The sequence below is a fragment of the Aethina tumida genome, chromosome 3, assembly GCF_024364675.1.
Source record: "Aethina tumida isolate Nest 87 chromosome 3, icAetTumi1.1, whole genome shotgun sequence".
In the NCBI taxonomy this organism is placed as follows: Eukaryota; Metazoa; Arthropoda; class Insecta; order Coleoptera; family Nitidulidae; genus Aethina; species Aethina tumida.
The window spans coordinates 32,001,415-32,013,691 of NC_065437.1; the positions used below are offsets into that span (position 1 = coordinate 32,001,415).

Below are 12,277 nucleotides of genomic sequence, written 5' to 3' on the forward strand. Positions count from 1 at the left end.
TCCGCCTTATTGATCCGAGATCCTAATCTGGATCAGCAGATAGGGAGGCGACGAGCGGCGCTCAACTGGCCAAACGCGGCAATCAGACGCAGTGATAGTGTGAATCGAGGTGTATTTCCTTGCTCCACGGGCCCGGAACTAATTCGATACTTATTTTTCCTTTCGGAGGTATCGTTTACATGGTCCGCGCAACCGTGACCGGTCGCTCATCACTCTACCATGAACATTGTTTCGCCGGCGCGTTTGTTTTAAAAACAGTTTTTTCATTGTTGCGGTTTGTTGTACGGACGCCCGACATGTTATGTAATTCCCGATAAAAATGCGCGTTCCGCGTAGTAATTGCATGCAATCCAAACAGATGTATTTGCGTGTTCGCTCTCTCCACGTCTCCCTCTCGCATTTCCCTCGTCCGCTCTGATGGCGATTTAATGGCATTTTTTATTGAGAATGTGCGATAGGTTCTCGTGTGGCGGTTTTGTTTCTCCATTTCAGTTTTGCCAATGTGCTGATTGTATTTTTGGTTTTGTTGCAAAGAATTTGATTTATTTGTATATGTGATACTGTTCATCATTTTTTCCATTGACAATTTGCCTTCCAAGTCTAGGACAAACAATTGATTTCAATAAATAATGATGCTAGATGATTTGAATTCGTTAAGTTGAAAATAAACTTATGTTAATGGTTTCTAGGAAATGTTTATTGATTAAAATAAAACAATTACAGTTGCATATTTAAAATTGTTCCTTAAATTACTATTATTTTTCCTCAGCAATGATTAAGATATATGGATATATCATTAATGTCACTAATTCTAATGTGAGCAATCATCATTTCTGATAGATATACATTCATTAACTAATTATAATAAATGGTGTCATTAAGTGACTTCCTTCATTAATTAAAAAATAAAGGTAAGAATATTATAAACAGTCCCACATTTAATAGCTTCCAATGACATTATCCAATTATTTAGTAATAAAATTTCTAGTGCCATAATTGATTACAGAAACGGAGTTTACTCTGTTCACCTATTAATCCCATTCCCATTGACGGTTCTCACATTGCACTTACATAACCGACTCTCAATATCCGTAATTAGCATAACAAAACCCATATTTATTTTTATATAAAAAGTCACGTAAACTCTCAAAGCAAACACCACTATAATTACAAATTTTCAAAGAGAGAGCTATCAGCATAAAAAGAGGCAGGTGTGCGTGTAATAAATATGTGCGATCACGCGAGAATGGCAAAAAATATCTTCATCGCCGCCCCCGGCTACTAAAAAATGATATATTTGATTATAAGCTCTGCTTTATTTGTTGTTAGTGGAGTGTTATTATCTATAATGGTGCAAAAACTAAGTAACGACAAACTGTGCTTTAATGATCTTAATAATTAAAACTGCTTCATGGTTTGTATGTTCAGTCACTTTTTAAATAATAAATAGATTTTAGATTTAAAAGCTTATTTGGTGACAAGTGAATGTAATACATCCTATTGTTTCCTTTGTAACGAAGATGGGAATCATAATATAACTTCCAAGTTTAGAGATATTTTTGTCTATTACGGTTCTGTTCAGTCCTTGAACAAGTTCTGTCAGCAGCACCTGTCACGCCCTACAGCTATGGATAAAAACACAATAATCTGAAAGTATAATTTGGGCTTTTGACTGAAACATCGCCCGCTTTTTTATTTCCCTACTTGTTGTCGCACTTCGGTGGAAGGGTCGGAATCTGATAGTGTGATTCCGAATGTGACAGTTATTTTTTCCGCAGTTCAAATCGATCATTGGATCTTTTTTAATGTTCTAATGTTACACGTCTCGAACACCAACAATATGTTTAGCCATGCATTCCATTACATAACATGCCTAATTATTTCCTGATGAAACATACTGATAATGACAAAACAAACGATTTCCTGATAAATATAACGCATTGTTTGTTCATTATTGATAAATTCGTGTGAGTACTTTCACTAAACGCTGTTCCCCATTATTTTAAGCATTGTAAATAAATAATTAATGAATTTAAGCTCCGTGACGAACCAATTCTAACTTTGTAAGCATATTTACTCTAAAAATGTCTTTATTATGATGAGATAACGGGCTTAATTATATTTTCAATTTGAAGTGAACCAAAATCAAAACACTCTCACATAATCTCTGGAACATTGATTTGCATAAAAGTATGGCATGATTTGCTTGACCACAATATAAATATGAAATGATAACCTTTGACACTATCATAAATAGTCGAGCTTCCCGATGCTCCAAATGTAAACATCGTTATTTTTTCCATAACAACATTATCTTAATTAAAATTCTTTTTTCGAGTTAATTCATTTATAATATATTGCCTTCGAAATTAACACATATCAAAGACCTTCTAGAAACATTTGGTTAGAAAAAACTACACATGTGTTGAACTATTATATAATATTCGATTTGTTATTCGTGAGGATTCTTTACTTACGGAGTCATAAAAGGAATTTGTTCCTCAGGCTATACCGTTTTGAAAACATTTGGCCTCTACCGAGAAAACAAGCTAAAACAAATTTTGCGGCCAAATGTATCACAAGCTGCTTGTAATTCACGTAACGACATAATGACAAACTCGTCGTTTAAGAGGACATTCATCAGAGTTGCGGCGAGGCTGCGGTTTTCCGATAAACTGCTTTATATTTCTGGTGCCTGTGGTCGTGGCGTTTTTCATTTTGTTTTCTTACTTGTCAAACTATAAAATTTCCAACAATCTGCGGTCAGTACATAAACTGCGTAGTTTACACCGCGTGAATGTCGCAAATGGATTTCTTTAGAAACAGATTAGGAACGCCGCATGTGTATTGTTTGAGAAAAGCCACAGCAACGTAACGCAAATCAATTGAGATGAAGTAACTCGATTACGGCGTACGCAACTAGAAAACACCGTCCCGGAAGTTAAAATACGGGCGACAACTTTTCCCCCATGCGTACAGTCTAATTCGTGATTGTTTCGGGTCTCGATCATCTACGCTAATGACAAAATGAAGGGCCCGATCCGATTATACGGCCGTGAATCGTTCGAAGTTGAGACTTTGGCGGTCCGTGTGGCCGATGCGGCCGTCCCTCGGTAACTGCGGTCACCTGGACCCCACCCCCCAGAGGGTCAACCCCTTCAATTCCCTCGCGGCGTCCGATTGCCAAAAACTCCCTTTGACCGCCGTCGAAATTCACGCACGTGTTGAATTATGCAACGACGGTTTCTCCTAAATTGGATCACGATGCTTGTCGAATGTTTTCATGTTTGCGTTTATAGGTTTCATCAAAGTTTTTGGATTCGTGTTACTTATTTATGGATTCACTGTTTTGTGTAAACGGTTGAGATAAGGGAACAATAATTGTTTTACGATTTAATCTGCTTAGTAGTAAGAAATGTAGATTGTATCATGAGTAAGGAAAATCTGAATGGATTTAAAATGTAGAGAGGCATAACAGTATTCTATAAATAAGATTGTCGTCGATTCCGGCAATTCGTTAATGCGACCAAGCAATCACGACTTCCACGAAACCAACGAAACGATGATAATCCGCCTCCAGAATCCGGAGCAACCCGTATCGAAAATTGTAAAACCAGTTTGAACAACGCCGCCAACAAAAAGAGTGGCCGTGTTTCGAGGAAGGTAATACGGAATAATGCATCTGCTACTAACACAACGAGACTTAATTACTTAAGAGCCAATTAAGTGGTGAAATGGTGCAATTAGTAGATACACTGCAGACGGTGGGGACGCGTGGGCGCGCCGGAGCTCAACATCAACCACCCGAGGCGAGCCAAAGCCCGGCTCAAGATCGCTATCACACTCTCCCACCGCGCACAGTGGGACCAAAATTCATCGACTCAGATACCGATAATGAAGGCGCTAGGCCCATAATACTCAAAATGCAGACAATTGTTTTGAATGTGGTTTTGTGGTAGCTCTTTGAATTATATTTGTTCTTTCAATCAACTAAAACCATTTATTTATTTTAATACCTGCAGTTCTTTCCATATATCTTGATAAGCGGATGAGAAAAGTTACATGCTTGGAAGGAGCTTTCAAGTAAAGAGTCATTGATTGAAGGATTCCTTTTTCGGACACTTTTCAAGGCTCCTCCATTTGTTGCCGTTTTACTTTTATGCCGATTGTTGCCTAAACACTTAAGCAACTGACCCTTGAAGTACAGTTTAAGTTCGTCGGAAATCCTCCCCTTTTCTCACTGTGCACCCCGTTCCGGTTTCCAGATCGCTTCTTAGTTTAGTGGGCGCGAAGACAATAAGATGGCTGGAGATTTACGACGGTACAGTTCACGTATGATATGAGAGGATTGGGATTAGGGGCATTGTTTTGGAAACATGCAGTTACGGTCTTGGTCTGATTAACGTGCAATCCGGATTGAATTTCTGCTTAGCGGAATTTCGAGACTTATGCTTGTGTTTTTTTGTTTACAGGTAAGGATAAATCCCTTGGAAAAAGTCGACACTAACGGGGTAATGTAACCTTCAATTTTTATTATTTCGTAATCTTGTCAATAATACAGGGTGATTCAAAAATGACGCAATTCGTCACATTTTTTTATTGAATTACCTTTGTAAGATTTGCAGTTTAATTTTTTTTTTTTTTTGATATATTTGAAATTATTGATAATTTTACCCTACAAAGTCGTTTTTTTCCAATTGTTGCGACATTCCTTATCTTGATGTCCCTTCCTAGGTTGGGTCGAATTAGAGAGATAATGCGTTATTTTTGAATTAGCCTGTGTAAAACCAAGTACAATTTAATAAAAAACCTCCTCGACTAATATTTTGCTTCTTAAAATGCTTAAATTGTACTTTGTCTTATACGCAAGATATTCTTAACATTATGAGGCACAATTTTTAAAAGTATTAAACTCGTTATTATAGTTATTAAATAAATTCAGTGCAAAAAACATAATTGTTGAGAATATCTTTCCACTTGGCAAATTAATAATTGCTCACTAATTCTCTAATTAAAATAATAATCAAGTCCCGCCAGCCGCACAAGGCAATTAGCCCGAGTGAAGTCTCATTTGTAAGCTTGTTGTACACGTTCCGTACTCGGTTCACCTACACCCGCTAACCGTAAAAATAGCGAGTGACTGAGTAAAACGATAAATTGTGTTTCGCCTTCGTGGTGTTTATCGCGTTATGCGAAGGGAACAATCCCGGAGTGATTCAATGGCGACTGCGACGGAGAGAAAACACATCGAGGCGAAAATAATGGGTCGTGCTTAAAAAACATTACGGTTTCTTGGTGGCAATCTGTGGGGATGTGGTAAATTAGACGGTTTATCTGAACTGAGTGGACGTGTTTGGTTTTTTATTTTTGGACTGGGTGCTGGCTGGATTTTAATAAAATATTTGCATGTCAAATTTTAATTTTTAATTATGCTGGAAAATGGATGTGGGGAAGGTTTGGGTAAATTATTAAAAGCCGTAACAATTTTCGCCTTATTGTGTAAATAGACCATCACATTTTAATTAGTAACCAAGTACTTTTATTTTTGGTCTGGCCTTTTGATCATGACTGATTTAAACATTGATCGATGAGGTTTTATAACAGTTCTGCTTTAAAATCCTTGAATCGTCAGTGCAATCTGATTATAAATAATGCGGCTTATAATAAATGAGCTGTTAATTCGGCGGGCGATAGAAAAATGGAGACATGACTTATTTGGAATCGTGATCACGTCAAGTGTGTTTATTTAAAACGGAATGTTAATGCGTATTTAGTGAGAACGATGCTCTGGAGATCGCCAACCGAAAGCAGAAACCCAAACAAACGACGAATAAGAAAAACAAATAGTTTTATTTTAGTGGTACTAACCGAAGCATGTGTGTTATGTCGAGCGGGGCACACCTTGCCTTTATTTAATCTTGTTTCCATTCTTGTTCTCGAGGAGCCTTTTATTTTTGTTGTGTTTTTATAGAGCCTGTTTTCGCTGTGCCGCGGCAGCCTGTGTGGGGGCAAACATTATCTCGAGCATATGTTCGACTTTATAGTAGCACCACAGTCTCCCAGGTCGACTGGCCGTCTACGCTGACGACCGTCAATTTTAAACCACAATTAGCGATCATTTACTGATTGCCTTAATTGGATTTCAGTACATTATCCCCGTGTGTTTGTTCAACTTTATTCACATGACCAAACGATCAATCACACCGTAATGTCTTCTCAACTAGTCCCCATGGTCTTCAGTTTGTCTTAATCGTCAAAAGCTTTTTGAGACGAAAAGTAGCTGGAGATAAGACAAGTTAAATGCTGAATTAAGTAACCAGTAATATGGTGGCACAGTGATTTTGCAGTTTTTAATTGACCTGTGATGGGTTAAAGGTCTAGTCGAGTACAATTTGAAACCATATTTCAAAACACCACCAAATTTAAAGTTATTGATAAAAACCTTTTTTGGGTCACTGAAAAGATAGATGTGGATCATTTAGCACCCATCTGCATTTAAGTTGGTTCCACAAAAATATGCAAGAATTTTATTTCATTAACCATTTTGTTCTTCCAAACTTATAAAGTCATTTAAAAAATTCTAAAGATTGTACCTATAAATTACCAACAACTGCAAGTACTAAAATTCCCTAAAAGCTGATGCGAGAGAACATCGTAATTTAGTGGAAACCACAGAAATTGAAAATTATATCTTCGCATGTTGATTGCGCAATCATCGCCTGTTTACACTAACCAAGTCTCGCTATCGGAATTAGCGATTCAGACGGTTGGTCGCATAAATGACCCTTTATGCCATGTAGAGGTACACGTACACAACCCATTGTGTTCGATTCTGGCTACGCACAGACACGCATGAAAAGCAGACGGTGTTTTCCGCGTAGCCGGGAACGGGAGTTGGTCACGCCACACCACATTATCACCTACTCAAATATTCGACTGCCCTTAATGCGGATTGACGACTTAATTTTTTTTCTCGGACGTATTGTTCTGGAACACGCGAAGGCTGAAATCGTTGTTAAAAATAATGACATGGGGTTTCTTAACTGCACAATTACTGTCCGATGTGGTGCATGGGAATTGTTTTAATAATGAAAACGATTCATACACTGTACGTTTCGCGCCAAATCGATTGGAAGGAAAAGTTTTATTTCTTAATTTTCTTATTTTTTGATTATCTTATAATGTAAGCTCTGTGGTAATTTTCTGTAATTTTATATTAGTTCTTTTTTTTCTGTTTTTTGTCAGCAAAAAAACCTTTATTTTAATTTAAGCATCTGTCCATTCAACAATTTTTAAGCTTGGTATTATACCCTTGGATGTTCACTATTTACTATGCACTATTTATTCATGAAGTTATTAAAAAATAAAAAAAGAGATGACATTTTGAAACGGATTAACATACAAATATACCCACAAAAGTCCCTTTCATAATGTATAAAAACTGCACAGATTATAAAATTTTTCAAACAAATTTAGCACGGATAGGTGGATAGGTTTCACCGAAATTTTTAATTTTCAATTTTGGTATATTGGGAAATGGGAACTGCGTAATTCGTGGCAACGGTACCTATTAAAAATGTTTTTGTTGAATAAATTCTTATCTGGCCATTACATCTATTGAAATAACATTCTGTGTTGAGTAAATAGTAAAACTAATATTACTGTAAAATAAACGGGAAATAGTCGTCGTTTTTGACAGGAGATAAAAGTATGAATGTAAATGCAAGCTGTATTTATTTAATTAGATTTGCATTGATTTACATAAACGGGTACCAGAGTAGGAAACTGTTAGTTTTTGATATCCTGTGTTTATATTTACTTAATTTAATCTCTACCGCAGCCAATGTCACTCAGCTCGTTCCAACATATAAATTCATTAGATTCCATCAATAAAGCCGGCAAACATCGTAGTTCATTTAGCGTTGTCGACCGCAAAATTACTTGAATAAACAAAGTGCTACAGTTAACCGACTACATAAACTCTATCATTTATGTAAAATGAACACACAAACATGTTGGTTTCTATATTTAGTGAAGGCAAAGAGGGAAGCAGATATTAACATACAATAGTTGCGGGCACGAACGAGCCTTGCATGTCTAGTGTGTGTTTCGTTTCGAAAACACAGCACCACGTCTGACTGCCATTTTTCTATCCCGGCTCGAACCCGTTGTCTTCCATCATGTTTATGACTTCACTCGGAATTGAATTAATGTAATGCAAATAAAACGCCGCTCACTGTGTACACTACATTGCATCAGGAAAAATATAAGAATATAAATTGTGTGTGGAATGTATTTAATTTAATTTATCTTTTTTTCCTGAACTGTGTTACACTGTTTCTGTATTAAACATGATTTACTAAAAGCTTTGCGTGCTATACTGTAAGTAAGTCAATGAAGCAATGAACCAATTTTAATAATTCAAAGCGTGCAATTAGGTTTTCCATCTATTGTAAAGTGAGCGTTACTGAATATTTTAAATGAAACGGAACCCTTCATTTGATGTCGTCTAGAAGAAACTACTAATTCGTATGCCATTATTTTGCTGCAAATTCACTATACATTTTGCATAATTATATGTGTTAACTACTTTTATTTTGAACAAGACAATAGGAAAACTGTTTTTTGTGTTGTACAACTGTGAGCACAATTGGTAATTTGCAGTTAGATAGTTTCAATCATAATGGACACGATTGTTAAGCAATTTAACGTTATTGAATTCATTGGCTTCAAATGGTGCTCCATAATCATCTTGAAAATCGTGAACGATAATCTATTTTGTAACAAAAAGAAGGCGGCCGGTTCGTTTAATTGCAAAATAAGTTTCGTTGTAAATTGTTTATTACAGGTCAGTGACTGGGAAGTTTATAATCTGCTTTGGTGCGAATATTTTTAAATCGTGATTTTACAGTCAGTGGATTATTCGCTGTTTAGTAACTCAACCTTTGTTATGAACATTTAAAACTGGAGTATTTATATGTCTAGGATGTTGCCCAATCGTTTGTAATTGAATGCGTTCTCGTTGTTTATCGATAATACTAGAATTAGTACCTGTATTTCTTACATTTCCAACAAATTCCGTGAATTATTTCACATTGTTGGGATGGGATAATATAGCATCTGACAGCACAATTCATTATTCCTTCCTATTGTGTTCAGAAACATGAAAAGTCAACCACGTTTACAAGTTGTACACGTTTAATGGTCTGTAATTTATATGTAAATTGTTTATTAACAATAGAGTAATATTCAATTATTTCACAACGATTATTCTTTAATAATTTAAACGTAATTTATTGTTAATACACTGCATCACACTGTATAATTTGCATGACAAAGGACCACGGTTCTGAAAAGTTTATAAGCGGCAAATGGAAATGATTAATTTGATTCCATCAACGCACACGATATTTAAATATTAAAATACTTATTTCCTGGAAACATTAACATTCATTGATAAACAAATATTACTTAATAGTCTGAACGTCATTTTGAATGTGACTCCCAAAATAAAACTTTTATGACAGGATGAAAAATGTGATCGTGGTGTGACCAGATAGATGTTTGTTGTAAAATTGATTCGGAATTGTGCCGATTGTTGCCGCATATTAGGATTAGTTGCGTTTAACGTTTTAGAGTAAAATCGATTATACCGCATAAGATTAACGAACAATTGACAGACAACACATATATCAATTACAGTCGGATTGTGCTGCAGCGATCGGCCTGTCTTATTAAAATGTCATTACACTAATGAACAGGTTTGTATGATGAAGTGGATAAGTTCAGTGCTGTGCTGTTATCCTAATACAGAGTCCCGCCACGTAAATTATCATCCAGCGCGAATTAATCTACGGCAGCTGTCCGGCCAAGTGCAAAACACCGTTTAATGACTGCCTCTTAACTACCATTCAATATAACTAACTGCCTACACACAACTGCCAGGAAGGCATTATCCGACGATGTCGAGATCAAGTATTAATCGCAATCGTAATTGTTGAATTAGCAATAGTTTGTTCTTCCTACTTCAACTCTGATTGCGAACGCTTCTGTTAATTTAACCGAGTTCAGCAAACGAGAAATTATTATATTCGTAATATATTCGCAAGCTGCTATTTGAAGTTTCATCACCATAAGAATTTCCATCTTCATAAATAATAATCCTGTCAATTATGAAAGAGAAAATGCGAGAGTTATGAATCTAAATTTAAATCCGACGTTATTAAGACCGAGACCATAATAACATTATCCGCAAGACTGGCTCCTCATATAATTCTAAAATTCTTATTTTTATTGTGTGAATCGTGAAGATAAGCCATGACATAAATACACCCCCAGTATAAATTGCAAACTGGGGTCGTTTGATGTAAAGTTTGATCGATAATATGGAAGGAATTTACGGCACGGCTTACACAAAGTGTAAAGTTTAGACCTTCTTAATATAAAGCAATTGTTTGTCGTAATTGTGATCTTAATTACCCAGTTCCAAGTGAAACATTGAATTACGGACTTAATCGTTTTTGTTTGTAAATAAAGCTTTTACCTCCCGAAACTTTTATGCTTGCCTAACTTCACACTTCCACGGTTTCCGTACATATATTTTTTATTCTCCAAGCCGTTTTCTGGCTTCTTTGCGCTCGGCTAGGCGTTTAATTTATGTGTGGTTCATTTCTTGCCGCGCAACGATGGGGATTGAACCATTTCGGTTAAATTGATATTTCGGCTTATGTAATCCTGCAACCTCCGATAATTAAGTAGAATGAATAATTTTACGGTCACTAAAGATGATATATTTCGTGTAAATATTTACATCGAACTTGTGGAACTAATTAGAAAATTAATGTTGTCGAAACTTTCTCCGCGTGTATTGACGACCGCCTCCGATATTTTTCTCGCTCTACTGAAGTCAAGAGTAAACTTAATTACTTATTGCATCAACCACGGCAACCTTATTTGTCGTGTTGTTGTTATTTTTTTTACTGCAGACTACCGTAAATAATTTAAAACGGTTGGTTGGAAAAATTTTCAAAGAGTCGCACAGACGATAATTTACTTTTAAATATTTTGCAGAAAATGGGAAATTGAAGGGGCGACGTTCCATTTTCGCGATTAGCGGCCGTCCTTTGTCGTCTAACATGCACTCATAACATTCAATTATGAATCACCCTCAGGGCGGATTCCTCCTAACAACACTGTACAATAATAACTTAATGTATTAATTATTACATGTTGTATTGTCAATGGCTGTACGCTGTTGATAGGCTATTAGCATCAGGGGATTGCGGTTGATTATACATGTAATTACGTAGTACTGATTGTCATCTCCACCCATGAAGGTATCCACCTATGCATGCCCTAACCTGTTACATCAACATGCCCATTAAGATGTTAATAGTGCGCAGTCATTGGCGGCGATATCTAAATCTCCCAACTCCCCTTCTCATATCCCATTAACCATTTATACTCTCTCTGTTATACTCTTATTTAATTATTTTCTCGCAATCAGTCTCGATTGTTCAAAAATATTTTATTCACGTTTCGGTTTTAGAACAAAGACGAATCTGTGTGTTATTAACTGTGCAGGGTGTCCCAGATAGACAAAAACTGAGTGTACAGAGCACATTTATTTTATTGCCTCAAGCTGTATTTTCTCATCTCTGACTAGTTATGAAATAACTACGAAAACTGATATTTGGTTGATTTAGAAAAATGGCAATAACTTAAAAAAAGACAGGGACACGTTTCTATGTATTGTAAGACACTTAAAAAATAGTGCTTTTTTCAAAGAGAACCTACAGTTGAATTTGAATCGAAAATTATAATTTTGGCAGGTGACTATGTTGAGCTTCAGTTAATATATTTAAAAACAAACAAATAAAAATTAAATTGAATTCAGCTGTGCCCCATGTTTTTTAAAAACCATAATATCAATTGTTAAAAATAATTTGATAATGTATACAACGTATATTTTTATAAAACTTCATTTTTTAGACATTTTAAAGTCGATTCCAATTTCCAATTAAATCCTTCATTTGAAATTAAAAGTACATGTTATCTCCAAATCTTAAGGAAAAAATATACAAATTTTAAAAAAAATATTTTTTTTTCTAAATTTCTTATTAAAAATTAAAATCATTTAAACTCTGCCAAATGTCAGTTTCCTTAATTAAGCTCCCAATTCTTAGGTCAGACACTCTGTATACTTCAGTCACCGTTTTAGACATTAATCAAGAGATTCGTTCAATAAACGATTCATTTGGTTTGTTGTCGAAACAAC

General features: G+C 35.6%; 1 protein-coding gene across 2 annotated transcripts in view; it reads left to right on the plus strand.

Moving 5' to 3' along the window:
- The window catches only part of LOC109599876 (transducin-like enhancer protein 4), a 123,348-nt gene that overhangs the window by 20,830 nt on the left and 90,241 nt on the right, over positions 1–12,277 (plus strand). The window contains exon 2 of one of the 2 annotated variants that reach the window (XM_049965758.1): positions 4,473–4,511. The exons of the other annotated variant lie outside the window; for it this stretch is intronic. Coding sequence (XP_049821715.1) covers positions 4,473–4,511 — 39 coding nt within the window. The remainder of the gene's footprint in view (positions 1–4,472; positions 4,512–12,277) is intronic. 2 annotated transcript variants of the gene reach the window in all.